This window comes from Malania oleifera, chromosome 9, assembly GCF_029873635.1.
Source record: "Malania oleifera isolate guangnan ecotype guangnan chromosome 9, ASM2987363v1, whole genome shotgun sequence".
In the NCBI taxonomy this organism is placed as follows: domain Eukaryota; kingdom Viridiplantae; phylum Streptophyta; class Magnoliopsida; order Santalales; family Ximeniaceae; genus Malania; species Malania oleifera.
Genome location: NC_080425.1, coordinates 30,367,445 through 30,389,032, shown reverse-complemented (window position 1 = coordinate 30,389,032; position 21,588 = coordinate 30,367,445). Strand labels below are relative to the sequence as shown.

At 35.0% G+C, this 21,588-nt stretch overlaps 1 protein-coding gene across 1 annotated transcript in view; it reads left to right on the top strand.

Moving 5' to 3' along the window:
* Nucleotides 1-13,440: 13,440 nt before the first annotated feature.
* The window catches only part of LOC131164878 (uncharacterized), a 73,919-nt gene continuing 65,771 nt past the window's right edge, over nucleotides 13,441-21,588 (top strand). Inside the window, exon 1 of the mRNA XM_058122402.1 lies at nucleotides 13,441-13,977. Coding sequence (XP_057978385.1) covers nucleotides 13,684-13,977 — 294 coding nt within the window. The 5' untranslated portion in view covers nucleotides 13,441-13,683. The remainder of the gene's footprint in view (nucleotides 13,978-21,588) is intronic.

The window sequence follows — 21,588 nt, the reverse complement described above, 5'->3', positions numbered from 1 at the left end:
ACGATTTAAAACCGTCACTAATACTCCAAAAACCATCACTAAAAGTTCATAAAATTTTTATATATTTTTTAATAAAAAATCGATCACTATTAGTAACGGTTTATAAACCGTCGCTAATAATAGACTATTAGTAACGGTTTTGGAGAACCCGTCATTAATAGTCTATTATTAGTGACGATTTCTAAAACACCGTCACTAATATTCTACCTATGTTTCTCTTTTTTTAATATTTGTCCACTTTTTTATTTCAATAATAAATAGATGATAACATTATTTTTATGTTATCTTGTCATTTTATCTCATAACTGTCAACAACTACTCTAGATCGTCACTTGGAACATTTATTTAGCCTTAATTTAGATTATATTTTTTGTTCGAGGAAGAAAAGAAGAAAAATAACAAGGACAAATAGATTGAGGTTACTTCTATTAGGAAAAAAGTGAGAAATAATCTTCAGGATTTGATTTATTGAAGAAGTTAAAAATGAGAAATACTTCGGTGAAGCCTTTGCGCAATATATACTACAAAGTCTATCTCAAAGAAACTGGAAAAATATTCCGCAGAAGATGAAAATGGGACTTCCTTAAATAGAATGCTTAAAGAGAAAGACCTGTTGGGTTGAGTTTCCCTCCTAAGTGAGGATGGTCCAAACTTACCCAGTACGGGCCTATGTGTGGAGAGGGCCATTTGGGAGAATAGGGTTAAACCCTATCCTTTGTTACTACAAAGAGTGGTGCACAATTAGAAAATAAGAAAGAAAAAGGAGAGAGATTCGTGACCGCCACAGAGAGAGAGAGAGAGAGAGCTGTCCAATCTTGATCAACTGCTCCGATCAACAAGCATTCGTGGTCCGAATTGAGCTGAAAATTTACAAAGATGTTCATGACATGTGAATTTCATTGTGAACGGTGGAGATTGGATTATGAGCATCTAGTGTTGGTTTTCAGCCCATGAACAGTAGCCTCGTTTTTTTTCACCACCACAAAGAGAGAAAGTTATCCAATCTTGATCAACTACTCCGATCAAAGAGCATTCGTGGTCCGATCGAGCTAAAATTTATAGGGATGTTCATGACATGTGAAAATGCATTGTGAATGGTGGAGATTGGATTCTAAGCATTCGGTGTTGGTTATCAGCCCATGAACAGTAGCCTCATTTTTTTCTGCCACCATAGAGAGAGAAAGTTATCCAGTCTTGATCAACTGCTCCGATCAATGAGCATTCATGGTTGATTGAGCTAAAAATTTATAGTGATATTCATGACACATGAATATTCATTGTGAACGGTGGAGATTGGATTCTGAACATTCATTATTATTATTATTATTTTCAGCTTGTAAACAGTAGCCTCTATTTTTGTGAGATCTTTCTTTAATTCTTGTAGAAGTTGATTTATGCCAATGAATTTTCTTGAAGATAGTTGTTGATTGTATATGTCTAGTTGAGACTAGAGAAGACTCATGTATTCCAATTATCGATAATGGAATTGTTTGAGTGGACTACGGTCCCATGACTTTTCCTTCTCATATCGAGAAGGTTTTCCACGTAAAAATCATATGTCATGTGCTTGTGGTGTTTGGATATATATTTTTCGCATATATATTGCTCTATTTTATGATCATAGCAGATTCACAAAAAGAGCGAGTTTGAGTATTGTCGTTTCTCCCAACAAGACCATCACTAGTAATCTTATATTAGTGATAGCTTTAGAGTACTCATTATGCGATTGGGTCATGACAACTGTTTTCATCCTTTTCTGGTAGAACCATTGGTGCTACTTTTGATTTCACATTAGAGTCACCCTAGCACTGGGTTGAACCTCCGTATCCATAGGGAAATCTTCCTTCTCATTGCTTTATTCACTTATCGACTCTACCTTGATCTTAGAATGTCTTGACTAGGATTGCTACGATTTCTCGATACAAAGGCATTGCAACCTTTCATGTGCATTCTTGTTTTATCAGATGGTAAAATCTTAGGATTACTCATCTTCATAAACATATACTTTATTACATTTGCTCGACTCAACATATGACTCTTCCACTAGTTGTAGTACCTAATGCAAACTCCAGCTTGGAATGATATTTGCGGGACAAACAAGAATTCAACCTTCTCCCAGCTAAATTCAAGTTAGAAAAATTGCCCAGAAGTTCTTGATCCATTCTGAATTATTTTTCATTTTAGTTTTTCAAAAACATACAAAAACATAAACTAGCTAATTTTGCATTTTTATAACATTTATGAGATAAATAAATAACAATAAATAATTTTCACACTATATGCTTATGAAAATAATTTTATTTTTTCATTTTTCTTAGTTGTTGAAAATAGTTTTTGTCTCGAAATTTTCAAATTTATATATAAAATTTAGAAAATGTTTTTTAATTATTTTATAGATTTCTAACTCTTACATTGTGAATGGGACTATGAAGTTCAAATTTTGGATTTTAATTATATTGACCATATGTAAAGCTTTTTCTAATACAAAAATTCAAATCCAAATTCCAAAATAAATGATTTCAAAATTTTATTTTATATAAATTTAAAAAAATTGAAAACAAGTTATTTTTTTTGTAATTATATTGAAATCTATAAATAAATTTTTTTAAAAAAATATTCTACGCATTTAACCAAGCTATTGATTTTCTAAATATTTAATAAGAATCTTTAAAAAAAAATTTAATCAAAAACACTATTAGTGACGATTTTCATAAACCGTCGCTAATAACAAAGTATTAGTGACGGTTTTTTTTAAACCATTACTAATGTAGTTAAATAAATTCTTTTTATATTTTTTAAATAAAAAACACTACTAGTGATGATTTCGTAAACCGTCACTAATAATAGAGTATTAGTGACAGCTTTTATAAACCGTCACTAATAATAAACTATTAATGATGATTTTCATAAACCGCCACTAATATAGTTAAATAAATTATTTTTATATTTTTAAAATAAAAAACACTATTAGTGACTGTTTGGAAAATTCGTCACTAAGAATAGACTATTAGTAATGGTTTAAAAGAACTGTTACTAATAATGCATTATTAGTGACAGTTTCTATGAACCGTTACTTATATTGTTGACTTTGTCTATTAATACAATATTATTAGTGATAGTTAACTAACCGTTACTAATAAGTGTCTTTTAGTGACGACTTGAAATCGTCACTAATATCCCAAGAAACGTCGCTCATATTTTCCTGGGATAGTTTCCACGCGAAAAGTGGTTTCCCGCGATAGTTTGAGTAGGAAAACTAGTTTTTAGTGACAAATGTATTAGTGACAATTTTAAAACTGTCACTAGTAATGTTGTATTAGAAAAGACCCTAGGTCCTAGCACTTAGCATACATAGTCCCCATTATCACTTATCACATCAAGGGAGTTAATTGAAGCAAAAATTTGGACTTAATTGAAAATATTAAGAGAGGTCAGGCGACTGAACCCCAAGTGTTCAAAACACCTCGGGCGCCCGAACCACTGAGAAGTCAGTGAGTTGACCAGGTTTCGGGCGATCGAACTTATAATAAACATATCTCCCCCAGGCGACCAAACCCATGTCAGAATACTTTTCACCAACCCGGGCGCCCAAACCTTCGCGTTCAAAATGCCCTTAGGTGACCGAACTTAGGTTCGAGCACCCGAACTGCGGACAAAAATATTCTATCTTTTGTTCAGCCTACCGAACCTAACTTCGGGCACCTGAACCTTTAAAAACTGATTTTCTGATTGAGTCTATTCAGGCACCCGAACCTCAGATCGGGCACCCGAATATCGTGGGATAATTACTTTTTGTCGGGGTTAAAATTAAGTAAACTGGGTTAATTTTCTTAATGGTTTTTAAAACAAATTTAATAATACCCATGGTGTCCCCAACGGTCATAATTTTGCCTATGCCTATATATATCTCTTCATTTGCAAAATTAAGGCAAGATTAGCAAATAAGATTAAGCCAAAATTCTCTGAAAAATTCCAAATCCTATTTTCTCCTACTAAGTCCATAACTCTCAAATACCCCCATTCCTTTGATAAATCATACTTTGTGAGTGTTTATTTATTGTTTGTTATTGTTAGATACTCTCAGCACATTGATTGTTGCTTGATTTTCAAAGTGAGAGTAAAGCAAAGATTTTTCCCCCAATTTCATTTAATAAATCTGGGTGCGGGAAAAATCTTATAGTCTAGTGAGTCTTTACATTATTATTGTAAGACTCATTGAGCTTATATTTTTGTGTGCAAAAATATTTTTACAAGCATATTTTCAAACATCTCTTATACTAACATCTTGAGAAAATATTGGTTGAAATTGTTTGATTATACTTGCTAAAAATCTTTGAAACCCTAGATTGTTATTGAGAAATATTTTGTATACAAAGTTTCAAAGATTAGCTTATTGATTCACTCTTGTGCTTGATTGTTTATAGACATAACCTTGAGTGTTGATTGCACACGTAGAGCACCGAGTTTATAGTTCATACATATTGATGTGCATTGATTAATTTGTGCTGAATCGGTACATATTAGCTTGTGTAAGAAGCATTTGTTTGTACAAAAAAATTTTACATCTGTTGTATTCCAGGCATGGGCCTGAAGAAGGAGACTAGCCCTATTGAATAGTCCCGGACTGGCTTAGACCCGGCTAGAAAAGCTAGGTGCACCATCCTAGTAAGGCATGTTGGTTGACGTCAGCCCCGTTAATTGACCTGGTTGTAACCGGTGCCGCTCCACCCATTAAGTGAGCAATAGTAGAATCCTTGTGCTAATGTAGCCAAGGTAGGGATGTAGGCAGTATTGGCTGAATCCCGATAACATATTGTGTGTCTGTTTATATTTCCGCACTTTATATTTACTGCACGTGTATGTTATAGTGTTAATGATGCGCATGATTTAAATTTTGCATATTATACTTATCTGCGAATTTGGGCAGACAGACCCTAGGTTGTATAATACTACAAATGTCTGGTTAAACCTAGGAAGAAGTTTAAAATTCTAATTCACCCCCCCTCTTGGGAATACACCAAAGCTAACAAGGCGACTCCGCCTATTAAAGGAGGGTTTGTAAAAGGTTGCTCCGCCTATTGAAAGAGAGAGAGATCTCTTCGCCTACTGAAGGAGGGATAGTGAATCCTCTTAGTGGGTTGCTTGAAGTAAGGAGGTAGGCATAGTAGCCAAACTGTAACGCCCCGACCTGGCACGTTGGCCCAGGGTGCTACTTTAGTGACGTCTGAGTACCTAATACCATCATATCATACACGATATGCAGCAAAATAAATGAGGCAATCTTAACATACTATTACCGGAGTCTAAATCAACATATATATCAAGGTTTTGTATATACACATATTACATCCCAAAAATGAGTTCACATACTCAGTCCATATGACCAGCGATACAAGCATGAAGGCATACTACAATAACTACTCACAAAAAGTAACTAAACTAGTCTCTACCCCCTAGATCCCGCTAAACTCGATCTCTGGGATTCCCTAAAAAGATATGTTGTACAACGGGGTGTGACACCTCTCAGTAAGGAAGATTAAGTTAATGACGGTGCATGACAACATGCTTTTAAGTGTATACTAGAATCATACTTCTCTCTTTTATTGAACATAGTATGCCTACTCATTTCTCATAACATAAATCAATACTAGAAAACATTTACATCATTACATAAATATACAGATATGCATAAAAGATACACCTTGGAACTACTCACCATGTATAAACCTTCGTGGTTAGGGTTGTGCGGCCCCAAGGCTGGAAAAAAACCTGGGGATCAACCCAACCCAAGTCAACTCCCTACTATATACGTTAGCAGGCTTCCGCAAGCTCTCTTATGGGTCCGATTGCATTTCGGTCAATTGGCTAGGACCACACAACACCACATGCTCGTAGATGTGGGCGCACGCGATCAAATGGTGAAACTCTCTCTAGAAACTGTACCGCGCTTGCAATATTGGGTTCACAAGTTTCGTAAAGCATATCGTGCAATTTAAGTAAATAAAACTGTACTTTAAAACTCATTTCATATAACCCGGCCACTCGCCGATTAACACCACTTGGACCTCTTCCCTCTCATAAAGTACACATTTTGGGTCTCAGCCCCTCTATTATAACTCGGCTATTTAATACAAACTCTAGCCTCAAAATAAACTCTATTATTTATGAAACTCGACCTCAGTCATTTAATACAAACTCGACCTCGACCCTCTCATAAGTTCCTGCATTGCTCAAAACAATTCTAGTATTTTCGCAAACAGTTTAGTATTACACAGACATAACCATCCTGGTATTTCCATCATTCTAAAACTCATATCCACATGCCACACAATTTTCTATATTTAAAACATAGCCCGTAGGCAACCATGGAAAATACTGAATATATAGTTTGTAGGATCAAACCGAACTTTCCAGCGTTCATTTCTACTCAAATTATCATATCGTATATCCTAAGTTTAAAAATAAGCTTTTTTGAACGATTGGTTTTTAGAAGAACAGCTGAAAACATAAACATACTCACACCATAAACATTTTCACTAGTCAAAAACGATAAAACACTGCATTAAACCTAATCCTCTTACTTGATTTCGAAATAGAAACCAAAACGCTTGAAAACCAAATCCCGACCTTTATCACTAAACCAAAAATATAATTGAATAGAACTGTAGATTCTAGCTCCTTGATCCTCGTAGTAACTTTCGATTGTCGAAACAAGTGATGAACGACGAAGAACAGGAGAGAGAGAGAGAGTGAACTCGCCGGTTCTAGAGAAGAGAAAGAGAGAGAGCTTTTGGGATTTCTTAACCTTTAAGTAATGAAAAATGATATTTATAAGTCTTTTGATTCGGTCAAACTCGTCAACGAATTGGTCCCTCATCGACGAGCCATAGAAGGTTGTTTGTCGCCGAACCTCCTCCTTTGTCGACGAAACCAAGCTTGATATTTTTACTGTAGGTTGGGATCTCTGCATCGACGAAGACTCTGAATTTCGGCAACGAAGCACTGAAGAGCATTCATCGATGAGAACAATGAATTCATTGACAAAGCCTGCAAAAATCCCCTTTTTATCATTTTTCTTATTTTTTACGGGTTTGAGTCTCTATACGAACCTTGTAAAAATATGGTCTCACTTTCTACCTTATCTCTTTCATATTTCTAAGCATTTTATTTTGAAATATAATTGATGTGAATGCTGTAAATATTTTACTATCTTTGTATTGTTGGATTAATTGTTGGAATCATTACAACAACCTGCTACTGTAGTTAAGAATATTTTTATTGATAAGAATCTGTTGTAGTTAAGCATATTTTTATTGATTGAAATATGTTGTGAATACTACTGTTTTTTATAAGCTTAATTACTCTTCTAAATCATAGCATAAACCTGTTTATGTTCAAAGCATATTTTGATATACTCATTTGTTGAGAACACTGCTGTTAAAAAGTTAGATTGTGTGTGAAATAATAGCTAAAATCCATTAAGCTTCCGCATAAATTTGTAAAATACCCAATTTACCCCCTCTTAGGATCACACCTCGACTTTCAATTGGTATATCAGAGCTAGGTTGCAATAAATCCCAACAAGTAGCTGCATAAAGATCTAATGACAAACCTAGGTGTATCCCCATTTGGTGAGGGTCAATCCTCAACATGGCCTCTGATTTTCTGTGATGTTAATTACACCTTTTGGAAACAAAGGATGAGAAATTTTATTTAAACAATGGATTGGAGGGCTTGGAGAGTTATTGTCCAAGACAATTATGTGCTTACAAAATTCATTAATAATAAGGAAGTGTCTAAAACGAAGAATGAGATGAATGAAGCTGACATGAAGTTAATGCAAATTAACTCAAGTGACATAAATGCCCTACACTATGTTAGACACACATGAATGTAATAGGATAATGGCCTGTAAGAGTGCTAAAGAAATTCGGGAGAAGTCAGAATTAACTTATGAAGGAACCTTAGACGTTAGGGATAATCATATAGACGTGCTCACCAGTGAGTATGAAGCCTTTAGAATGACCCATGATGAATCTATATCTCGCATGTATACTAGGTTCACTCACATCATAAATTCTCTAAATATACTTGCAAAAACCTACCCCACATATGAGATGATTAGGAAAATTCTTAGGAAAATAAGAATTTCCTATTTGGTGATTTTAAAAAAATTATGGTCTATTTTCAATGAGTTACAAGGGAAAAAAGAATAATCTTTTGGTTGGCTAGGATTAGGGCAAAATGGCTCGGAACAAGCCGAAATAGCTCGAATAAAACCAAAATGGCTCGAGTATAGCCAAAATAACACGGGTTTAGCCAAAAGACTCAACCAATCTTCCGCCTTGCTTGATAAAAAGGTAAAAAAAGAAAAAAAGGTTGCTTGCATCTAGTCATAAGTCAAGAAAAGTAATTCCTCAGTTCTAGAGTGGGGGACAACTAATGAGTCACAAAATGTTGTCCTAAATCAAGGGACAATAATGAGGTCATTGCACAATTTCAGTTGATGCTAACAAGGGTATGAAATTAAAAACTCTTAAAGGATTTAATAAAATATTTATAACCTTCTAATAAAAGTTAGGTTAAAAGGCTAATAAAATCTTGTGTAACTCCTAGAATAAAAGGCTATAACTCCCATACAACTCCTCCATAAATGGGACAAAGATCATTAATGGGAGGGAGACTTAAACTGAAAGTTAAGGAGTTGTACCAAGAGGGGGGTGAATTAGATTATTAAAATTTCTTTTAATTCTTTTTATGAATTCTTTGACCTCTTGTTAAATCATCAAACCCTCAGCAAAGAACTTAGTTTCTTATTCAATCCACAAACCAATCACAACACAACTCAAGTAAATCAAAGCTCAAATAAGCAATCAATCAATTTAATAACTCAAATTAATCCAATCAGGAATACCCAATCAACAACAATTTGCAGCACTTGCGAAATTTCAGCTTTTGAGAATTTTTGCTTTGTTAGCAGCCCTGTGAATTTATGTAAGCCCTGTGGTTAATGGATTTGATTTCTCAATTTGCTACACAAACAACACTATTTCCAAAAGCTTAGAATTTAAATAAACTTTTAGTTAAAGAGTCTTTGGGTGTTAACTAATCAACGTACTACCTTATGGTTTCTGCAAATTATTGATCAACCAACGTACTCCCTTTCAGTTTTTGCAACCCCAAAAATATATTAAACTTCCATTTATTTGATTTCCAAACTATGTAGTATTTATGATCATAAAATTTAAAACATATATGCAGTTTATAAGTATGTTGGAATTTAAAGAGAATAGGGAAAGATAGTGACATCACATTTTTTACGAGGTTTGACTTATCCCTAGCCTACGTCCTCGCCTTTGGCCAATACCACCAAAGGATTCCACTATACCGTTCTTTTTCGGGTGGAACAAACTTTTTACATACTCCTTCAATAGGCTAGAGCAACCCCTCTTTAAGTGATAACCCACACTCGGTTACTCCTTCAATAGGCTAGAGCTACACCTCTCCAAGCGATTCCCCATGATCGATCACTTCTTCAATAGGCTAGAGCAAGACCTCTCCAAGCGATACCCTACGCTGGGTCAACAATCCAACAACCTGGAATCGTCAAGAAACAAGAAATACTAGTTCTATATAATGACACTCTCATAAAGAGCAGACTAGTACAGTTTCAAACACTATGTACTTCAATAATTAAACATCAATATGAAATACAATTGAAGCTCAAGTAAGAATTTCACCAAGTTCTTTCTAGATGAGATTTATCAACTCAAAACTCAGAGGTAGGATGGATCAGTAACTCAGAAATTCAGCAATTCGGTTGTGCGAAGCTTTAAGTAGTGGTAATCTTTAAAAGAAATTGCAAGTAGAGTGCTTGAATGCTGATTGTATGCTTGGTGATTTAATTCATTGGGTTAAAGGAGTATTTATAGAGTTTTTAGAGTGAGTTTCCTTGTTTCTCAATTTGCTTGGAGTGTCCCCCAAGTTTTTATAACGTTTAGATTTGAAAAACTAATTTTTGAAATTTTTCTGTTAAAATTCAAAATTTAGAACCTTCGCAGGTCAGTCGGCTGAGTCACTCAATTGGGCCTGTTTTGTATAGGGTCATTCGGTTGGCCAGTTGGCTGAGTCCATTCTTTTTGTCCATAAATTTCAAGGATTAATTGTCAGTTGACTGAATGAACACAGTTCCTTTAGGTCAGTCGGTTGGACAGTCCAATTAAAAGATTTAATTGTCAGTTGGCTGAGCGAACACAGTTCATTCAGGTCAGTCGGCTGGACAATCCATTTTTTTAAAACTTTCATTTTTTTGAGACTTTGATCCCTTGTTATTTGAAAAACTCAAATGTGATTTTTCGAATCATTTTCCAAGTTTTCAAAAATTGGTCTCTAAGTCTATATTGTATCCCAAAGAGCTTTAAAGTATTTCATAAGATATTTGAACATGAAGTACTTACATAAATACTTCTTAAGATTTTGACATTCTAAACACTTAAAGCCTTCATGTTTGCTTTGTCTTCAAGCTTTAATATACTTTGAGCTTTCTTTTTAATATCCCTGCTCTCATAATTTTCAAGCTTTAATATATCATATTGGAATCCATGTCTTTAATCTTCTTTTGATCATATTTCTTTGGATTTTAAGCTTTCAATAGATCATTGTGAACACTTGGCCTTACTTTCTCATAGTTGAGTCATGAAATGTCATCACTTAACCAAATATGTTAAGTTCTTCTTATTTGTTGTCATCAAAATAAGATGTTAAGTCTTGTAAGGCCAACATAAACAACTATAATAAGAGGACCTTAGGAAAAGGTAAAGCATCATACAAACACCCAATTCATGTACTATAGTCATTCCATGCTTACCTTTCTAATTCTTGACTTAAGCATTGGAGTGATCCTGCAGAGTACGCCCCGAGTCCTCCAAACCTTTTCTCTTTTCTTTTTCAAGGGATCAAGATTGTTATCAAGCTAACAAATCGTGGTTTAGATTTTAGCTACAACACCAAGTCAGTTAATATAATTTATTTGTCATCCACATAAACAACAAAGATACAAATTCAAATGTACATCAATTTTATGCACCACTTAAGCATTCAAGTTTTTATACCTTTTCTAAAATATTACCAAAATCTCATACAAGGAAATTGGAAGTGCATTCACCAATAAAACAATTATGTGGCTAAAAGTGATTAGATTTTTGCTTAACACATTTGTAATGAAAAAGTAGATTGACCCAAAAAACTAAAACATACTACTACACATGCATTGCTCATGTCATATAACTTGTTCCAAATGTTTTAATTTTTTTGGAAATAAAAATTAAATATAACATTTATTGATTGAAATTATTTAATTTAAATATTTTTACTAAAAAATAATAAGTTACCTTAGGAAAAGAAAAATGTAGTTTGTTTTAATTATAATGCAATGAAACCATCTGAAAAACATTAACTATTATTAACAAACGGATTATATCACCTCCTATTATTCTAAGACAATATTAATTTAATTTTTTTTAAAAAAAGAAAAATATTTTTTTATTTTTATTTACATTATAAAATAAATAACAATAATATTATAAAAAATAATTCCTTACATAGAATTAAGATTAAAGCTTTCACTTGTGGCTAGAAGAAGTTAGGAAATGTGTATAAAGACCCAAAAAAGGCATGTCAACACTTGAAATTCATCCACAAAATTGGGAACTCAACAACGAATAGGTTAGAAAATGATAAAATAGATCACGATAGTACTACTATTTTTTAAAGAATAAATCTCATAAAAAATTATAAGTGAATGGTCTCCAACAAAGGAAATAGGACAAAAATTGAAAACCCAAAAGTATAAAACTAAGGAATGCATTAATTTGACTTAAGGAAATGGAAATTTACAAAAAAAATTTAGAGAAACAAAATTTGAAAGTAGCTATCACAAAAAGAAACTATTGTATAGAGCAAAATTTATCAGATGGGAGAAAAAGAATAAATCGGAGTAGAGGCTACCATCACTTTACCTCGTCTAAAATAGTACAATCATAGCTTCCCATTACATCATGTCTATTGGACATCAGATTTAGTAAACACTATAATAAAGCCCTAGAATTAAAATACGCGCATGCGAGCGTTTATTCATTCATGTACATGTGTAGTTTCTTAGTAGCAAATGCTTGAAGACAAACAACAATATGATTGTTGAGAGTTGTTGAGAGGCAAAAAAAAATTGTAAGGGGAAAGATCAATCTTAAAATGATAAAAAAAAAAAAAAGCACAATTCCTAATCAATGGTTGGGTAAAATCCATTACCATTGCATTTCATGTATTACTTCTTGGGTCTTCATGAAGACAAATAGGGAAGGGAAGGTGACCTTGAACATCATTGAATGGATTATTGTTGATATAGTGGAAGATCAGAAGAGGATTTGTAGCGCATAGCTTTCCCCTCACACTTGCATGTGAATCTTATAGTACTTTTTATGTGGTTGACTTATGTATTTGATTGCTGATCACTTGAGAGATCTGAACAAAGAGAATGTTCAATTTGAGTTATTGTACTTTGACCATCACCTCCATACCTCAATAGAGAGAGGTATGCCAGTTTGAGTTTGATTTTTTAAAATTATAACATACTTTTTGGGAGAATATATGGGATAGAGAGATTGTGCAAATAGATTGGGAGGAAATATATTATACATTTATGTAATTAATTTTTTATAAATAAATATATGAATCAGGTTATAAGAATTATATATTATAATTACTAATTTAGTTAATACAACTCATATATTTCTTAATCAAATTAATAATTATCGCCAATAAATTTATAATCAACATAATTTGCACTTAATTTGAATCTCTTATAATTGTAATTAATTTATTAAAAATGTGTAAATGAGACTAGCACGATTTATTTTTGGATGAAATATGTGTAAATTTAGTTAAATTTCACTTTTTATCATAAATGGGAGTAGCTAAATATTGCTTATCATACAAGTTAAATAATAGTGGGATAAAATGGGTCAACAATTTTCTAAATTATGAACCTCTCCTACTTGTTCCACTTCAAAGTATCACATCAATCCTCAATTTCAAACTATTAACATAATTTCAATTTCCTTCTATCATTTCTTTTAATTAGAGATTTTGGATGGAGCACATACAACTAAATTGCACTAATAGTTCTCAAATTATTAATTAAATTTCATATTTGCTTCTAAATTATTGACTAGGTTTTATACAATTTCAAAATAAGGGGTTTGTAGAACTTAGTCGTTGGTGCAATTGTTTAGAGTTAGATTCTATTTTTTAAATTTTGGAATTGTTGGTGAGATGAATTGAAATTCTCATAGGACCAAGTAGTGTTATTTACGCTGATCACTGCTTATTTCCTTGCACAAACTCAAAGTAATTATGACAGGACGGTTCAAACTTTTGGCACCTGGATTCGGGTCAATTGAATTGGTTCAACTTCAAGAGTCGCTCACAGACTGTTGGCCCGGTGGTTCCAAATTTTCTCCCCCCATGGGCCGAGTCCCAGCCGGACAACTGCCCATTGCGCTCAACCTTCCGCAGGGTTTAAACCTCATATAGGGTTTAAGCATCGAACCGACCAGTGTTTCCATTTTCCAGTACTCGCCCTCTGCAGTCGCTCCCTGCACCTCCATCACTCCTCTGACATTGAAGATGGCCACCAAGCTCTTCGTTTCAAAAACTTCAGCCAAGACCCTTCACCAACTCGTTCAACTTCAACCCCGGCTCCAAAACTCCCCACTGTCTGCTCGTTCTTTGCTCTCTCAGTCGCTCGGACACCTCCATACGTTCCTTTCCCGGGAATTTGAGTCCTCCAATTTTAGGAAACTTAATTCCAGGGGCATGGCTTCTGAGCCTACCTACAATCTAGAAGATGCTGCGGCCGCTCTCAACCTTGATAATCGTGTGCCGGCCACCGTAGTCACTGGTTTCCTGGGTTCTGGGAAGGTTGGCTTTTTATTTTTTTTATTTTTTTGTGTTGCAATTGTGTTTGTTAATTTTTATCCAGGTTTGGATGGAATTCAATATTTTGATTTTGATAATTCTTTTTGGTTTCCGGAAAGCTGAAATAAAAATTTATGTCTTTTATTTTTCTTTCCTTGGCCTTTCTAGTACATACTAGCTTATTTTTTAGGTTGTTTGTTGCACCTGAGGCTTTGAAAGTGAATAATGTTGATTAAATATGAGTATGCTATCAAATTTTGTAAATGAATATGTTTTATCAAAATGTAGAAGTAAAGTTATATATTAATACAATAAAATGTGATTTAAGTACAGCATAAGTTATTAGCATGTAAGTTGAACAAGATTCTTTATACTAAAATCATTGTTGAAATAGAAATGTAGTTATGAATTTAAGCTTCATAAATTCATGAAAAGTAGAAACAACTAGTAAGTTTACTAGATTGAAGATTTTCTCCATAGCTTTGCCTCTGATGGTGAAATATTGAGTTGATCTTTATAACTTTGCTGCTTTTGGCTCTTTCAATAGCAGTTCATCTTTAATGAAATCCTCACTCAGATAAATTGATTAGGGTTCATGATCCACACACTTCACTTGCTTTTGATCTACATCAAAAGGACTCCATTTCAATTTGAATGGAGCGGCCCCAATTAGAATTAATTGAGGAGGCCAATTAGGAAAGAGTGGCCATTTGGTTGTCTGCTCTGCTAACTTGTTATATTTCAAAACTTCTAAAAAGCTTCACCAACTCTTTGAATTTTTATGAGTACATGACATGACTATTCCAAGAGCTTCAAACTCTTCCCGAACTTATCCCATCACCAATGGGAATTATTGCACTCTGTCACCCAAAATGCTTTGACTTTGAGTAACAGTCTCAGTCTTGAGATTAGGGTGTCATATTCTGCTTGTTGTTTCTCCCTATAAACTCCAGTGTTGGAGCAAAGCTGACCTTTGCTTATCTTCTTGGAGAGATCAAGATCAATCTGGCTTCACTCTTGCAGTGCCAGACGATGTGTCTGTATATAAAGTCCACCACGACTCTTGACTAATTCTTCTTGTATGTCTCCTAGTTGGTGTGCAATCTGATATCCAATAGAGCTCATTAGTTAAAATTTTAACAATAAAGTCTAGACTTTTAATCACTAAGCAAGATTGGTATTGGTTTTCAAGCCCTCTTAGCTTAACTGACCATTTGATGGTCCCCTTAACAATAAGATTTGCTTAATTGGTTAGGCAATGTGGACTACTATTTGATGTGCGTGAAAATAATTGTGGAATTTCCTTGTAGTAGTGACCAAGGTCAAGGTGTAAGCTACTTTCTCTAGCTGAGGTAATTTTGATTGGCCCTCACAAGATTTTGCAGGTGTATCCATTTTCCTCATTGTAACCTCCCTCGCCAAAATTGGGCTAATTGCTATGTCCGACTTTACCTAGTACAAGAATAGGTCATTCCTTGGTGTCACAGGTCGAATATTTCACATCTTTGCGAAAGGACCATGCGGTGCTAGCTAAAGCCCTCTTGTTTAACTTGCCAACCTAGCGTTTACCACAATTCACCAATAGAACACTTTCATTGTCATTCAAGAAAATATAAGCGGAAACAATAAGTAACTTATGAAAGTAATGACACTTAAACAGTAAACATTGAAGTGACATAATTAATTATCAACACCTCCATTAACAATTTGTGTCTAGCGAGGGAGGCAAGTAGGCTAAGCACGTTGACAATAGCTAGTGAGTATTCAAGTTGATGAACACTCACCCTCCCCTAAAAAACGTTCTATGCTATTCTTACTTTGGCACTCAGAAACATCAATATGACCAAGGAGTTATACTCCCTTTTTTAGCTTAGGGAAAAACTATCTCTGAAAAATAACCTTACACTAGTATTTACATGATGGAATCCCATCCCAAACGCATGAAACAAGCTGTCACAGGCAAGTATAATGCCCTGAACAAGCTTGGCTTGTGATGCTCCCGCACTTATGTGGTCGACGTCCTTATAGACTTTGATGCTAAGTATACTTCAACTTTGTTCACGAACGGTTGCATATATTCTCCAGAAATCCAGCTGATTTCTTTGTCGCCAAGGCCTTTCCACTTCACTAAAAACTCCCGCCGCTTCTTCCTTGAGGATGTGAACTCTTTGTCTGCAAGGATGTCTTCAAATTCTCGTTTGTCGGGTTGCACTATCTTCCATTCTGTTTTGGTTGACTGAGTTCTGCTTGGAACATCGGTGTTGGTGTTGAATGGTTTGAGGCAGTTGACGTGAAACATAGGATGCACTTTCATCCAAGCCGAAGGGTCAATTCTGTAAGAGGCCTTCCCGAATTTGGCCAAGATGGGGACTAGTCCTTCATATTTATGAAGTAGCCTCCTATCTCGTCTCCATAGTGACCTGATTTGTTCAGGATTGAGCTTAACAAGCACCAAGTCACCTACGTCAAAGTGTTGCGGTCTTCTTCCCTGATCTACCCACTTTTTCATCCGCTTAGAAGCTTTCTCTAGGTAGGCTTAGGCAATCTCTGCATTCTGTCTCCATTCTTGAAAAATCACTTCTTCCAAAACATATTTTTTTATTGAAACTCTTCTTGCCTCCTCACTATCCGAGAGAATAACCTCCTCTTTCCTATGCAAGAAAACTAACGCGCCCAAAGGGCTTGAGTTTCTAATTCTAACATCTCAAATGCTTCCTTGTTCCAAATTTTTTGTTTCTCCTTCAAACATTTCAATTTACTCATGAATCTAAAACCTCCCCAGCCTCTCTCCAATTCCTTTCACCAAGAATCTCCAACCAAAGGCTTAAACGTTACATGGCCCAACCACATATTCTCAAACGCAAAAGTAGTAGAACCCCATGACACCTTACTAGATTCCAACAAAATAGAGAAGTGATTAGTAGCCCTAGAAAGACCAATTTGGGAAAGGTTATGAAATTCATCCTCCCACTCACTACAAAATAGGAATCTGTCCAGTCTACTAGCCATTGCTCTAGCCCCCTCCACAGACCAAGTAAAAGAAGTGTCTTCCAAGGGGAGTCAAAATCAAGCATACTCATGGTAGTTCTACCTCCTACCCCCCCTTGCTTTTCTTCTCTTTGGGAAACCTAACCACATTAAAATCACCACCCACGATCCACCTAGGAGAGCAAAAACCAAAAATAGAACTTAGTTATTCCCAAAAAGAGTTCCTACGAGTAGGTCCAAAGGGCCCATAGAGTAAAGAAACTCACCATTGCCCCCCTCCTTCTAACTTCAATAATACAGAAAGAGAAAAAAACCTCGTCATAGTTTCTAGTCTAGAAATAGATCGAGAATCCCATAAGACAAGGATACCCCCTGAGGCACCATTGGAAGATAAAAATTCCCTATCCTTATAGTGACTACTCCCCCATCTATCGATTCCATCTTAGTTTTCTGGTTAAAGGATGATATGAGGGGAATTCTTGTCCAAGACCTCCTTATATCAAACTCCTCTTTCTCATGCCTCCTAACCCTCTAACATTCCAACTGATTATCTTCATCATTTGACACGGTTACCACCCTTACAAAACCTTTTCCAACTCCTATTTTTAACCGTTGAAACCATATTTTTAAGCTCTTTCTAGACTTCCTTCTTCCTTCTATTGTATGTCCTATGGCTCAAACCCATCCTCAACACATTCACAGCAGGGTCACAAATTCCAATCCTAGGTCTCCAAGGAGTTTTTGCATATCTATGCGGTCTCTCTCTCACCTCCTGTGGAGCTTAACCACAACTGTTCCCCCTAGTAAAATCCTGCCTATGGCATATTGTTTCCAGAGAAAGGTAGGAAGGGGAAGGATACTATTACTACTTTTAGATGAAGAAGGATCCTCTATAGGAGAATCAACTTTTTAGAATGTTCCCCTCCCTCCCCCCCGCCCCCCCAAAAAAAAAGCAGCACCATGAGAAGGAACAACTGAATTAATTGCAAGGTAAGAATTGAGCCCATGACCAAGGTTAAAATACAAAGATCCATCAACATTTATAGCTTTAACTCGGTCACAATTGTGATTAAAAAAATATATACCTGCTTGTGCAAAGTTTGAATCCAAATGAGGACTATCTCTCTCCAACTTCTGTGAGCTCATTAGTTGTTTCCGAAATATCGATTTTTCTGAACCATCCTCTTCAAGATCCACACAAAAGCCTTCAAACATCTCGAACAAACATTCCTTCTAAAAATTGGCTCTCATTTGGTCAACCAAAAGCCCCTTCTTTGAATTGCACATACTTCTTTTGAATCATAAATTAGCTAATCTTCTATATCCCCTTTTGATATCTTGTTTGTCTTTTGTTTTGGAGCTGAGATTAAAGGAGTAGCTTGGTTGTAGATAGCAAATTGCTTCTTGCTATTCGTAGGAGTCTCTTTAAAGTGTTTGCCTCTAATTCTTTTGGACTCATGCTGTCATATGAATTTTGCCTGGCCAAAATATCCAAACTAACTTGTTTTGGTCGAGCCTCCTCCAAATCTTCTGTAGGCCTTTGTTGCTGCAATTCTAGATTTGAACTCTTTACATCTACCTCTCCTTGGTTTGGGCTCTTACTTTTAATGATCCATGCCACCTTGGTTTTCTTCTACCCAAATGATTTGGGCCTCTCAATTATCACCCTTGCTTTAGCCAAGCCTAATATCCTGCAGCAAATTTGGTAACTTTCCTTATATCCCCATCCTTATGTGTCATGGGGCATAGTATTAATCATCGGTGCGTAATTGCTATTACAAACATTACATGACGATGGGTGGATTCTGAGGCTGTTACATGACAATATCTTGGAGTTGCAACGATTCACAACTGTAATGCCTGTTATGGTCTGTTATGGGCCATTATAGTGCCAAATTTGTGAATGACTAAAACGGGTTTTTAAGTCCTTTTTTAGCATTTTCCCCTTTCTTTTCCCTTTTTTGAAGCTTAGAAACTCAATTTTAAGTTGGTTTATTTAGTTGGTGATTTTTTTAATTTAAAAAATTCACTTTTTGGGTTTATTTTCTTTGACATTTGGTATGCATTTTGTGCTACCATTAAAATAAATCCAACTTTTTCTATCATTTAAATTACATTTGTTCATGTTCTAAATTCTCTCAATTTTATTTTTTCTGTTTTTCTTACACCTAGTTTGGAGGCTAAATATGTTCTACTGTATACATTTTTGTTCTTGTTTAGCATATGAACATTCTATATTTTATTTTTTGGATGACAAAAATTCCATTAAGGACTAAAAGAGTAGGAAAGATGGCATTCTATATTTATATTTATTCATATTTTTGATTTCCTAGTTTGAATTTCACTTATGATCAATAAAGTAGTGAAAAGTAGTCAATGCATGCTTCTCTCGCCAGTAGAACCTAAAACAACCAAGATGAAATCCCATACTTGTAGTATGTGTTATGTTTAAATTGATTAAAATTTACTAAAAATCATTTAAAGAATTAGCATATCGGATTTTAAGAAGTTTGCTAATGCAAAAAATGAATTCACAGATGTGGTGACCATTCCCCATTATGTAACATCCATGATGGCTACGACCATTGCACTGTGACCATTATTGTTACACGAACTGTTACTATTATTTAAAACCATGGCAATGGGAATTAGGGCTTGTATTATACAAGCGTCCTTCTCAATCCTTATGATTACGAGATATTTCCTTCTCTGCTTCCAGTGTCATCACTGGAGCTCGTCTTATCATGTCAGCGTAGGAGGAGTGCGTTGATAGCCACTGAAACATGCCAGTCCTCTTGCTTTTCTACTCTGCTCTTTGAATGTTCAAAGAACCGCAGCCGGAACATCGCCAACTATCGCTATTGGATTTGGAAGGCTCATTCGTGGTTGACAATAACTCCAAGAGCGCAACAAAGAAGTCTCTCTACCCTTCTTTTGGTCTTCGTCAGGAATATGTACGCCAAGGAAATTCTTGCTGTAGTCCTTCTTCAAGTATATAAACCTGCCTCTGCCATTTTCAAGAATCTTCAAAGACACTATTCTCTGCTTTTCTGAAATTAACTCCCCAATAGCACACTGTTAACCCATCATTAGCATCACATAACACCCTCGTCAACTTCAAAACCCACACATGCTCTTCCTTCTCCACAACGATGTAGGAAATGAGTTTATATGCAAATTTTGTGATGTGATGTGCCAATGCATCCAATTGGTTAACTGTAAGCACTTTCCTATTAGCTTTGAAAGTTCCTTCTCCTACTATACCTGCTTTGAGTACAAGCAAGATGACAGAGGTTGCGATGGGCCAAGAAAACGAGAGAGAGAGAGAGGGAGTCGGTAAAGTTGGTACAGGAGCTAAATGATTTTGGTAAATGAAGAAAGATTTCTGATTAACTGGGGGTTATTGACGGAAGAATTATTAATCACTTCTATTGCGGGCTTTGGTAGAAGGAAGGATAGGGCAGCTTTGTGGAAATGTAGCAAGTATGCAGTTTTATAGGGTATTTGGTTGTAACATAATGCACATATTTTTTTTTCAGGAAGAAGTTGAATTGTATTTTGTGTGGGAAAAGAGTCAATTCTTGACATCTTTATGGTGTATCGGGTTTGGAACTCTTAGAGAAGCTAGCTTGTAGGATTTAAATAAGGATTGGAAAAATTGGCTGAATTGATTTTTGTTTTTTGGTGTTTTAGTTTTTCTGGTTTGTTCTAGATTTTTTGGGAGATGCCTTTTCTCCCCGCTTTTAAATTCTCTTCCTATTATCGAATTTCTTTTACCATCAAAGAAAAAAATTGATGCTTCTCGTGACCTATCTAATGATCGAAGATAGGATTGCGCTGTGGGTGAAGGTAGTATGATGGTGTTAGGTATGCTGCTCAATTCAATTTTTGAAATAGAAGGATTTCCAGTGATTGAAGAGGAGAATTCTTTGATGAGCGATGTTTGAATAAGGTATCTTTGTGTCCAAGAGAAGAGTTCAATGAGAAGTGATGGTGGAGTAAGGAAAGTTGGTGTTTAATAGAAAATAGGAATCCATTTCAGTGATGGGATCTGCAAGAAGAGGCAATATCTGGTGGGGGGGGGGGGGTAATTAGAGGGAGGTAGTGGATAGGGGTTGGGATGGGTGTCACCATGCTCGAGGACGAGAGATGCTGAGAGAAAGAAATCATTGCCTTGGAGCCTAGAGAATTGTGGTTGATACAAGTTATAACTATATTTATGTTTTTCAATTTAAGTTTTTTATGGCAACTTTGAAGTAATAGTGACTTCGGAGTGTAAACTACTATGCGTATGATAATTTATTTGGAAAGAGATCTTTGCTCTAAAATCAACTTAAGAAAATCAATGTCAACTTCAATTGTGAAGTGATATTAGGTTTAAAATCAATTTTTAATTCCAAAAATGTGATTTACTGACCAAATTATTAAAGGCTAACCTAAAAATAAGTTGGTACCATAAAATTATGTTGATTAAAACTGTCCCAAACAGGAATTACATAGCTTAGCTAACAGAGTGGTTATTTGCTGAGTAGTTTAATTAGGACCAAACAAATAACAAATTTCAGACTCTTTGACTAAAATATTGACAATAATGAATAATGTGTTCATTGATAGTTGTACAAATGT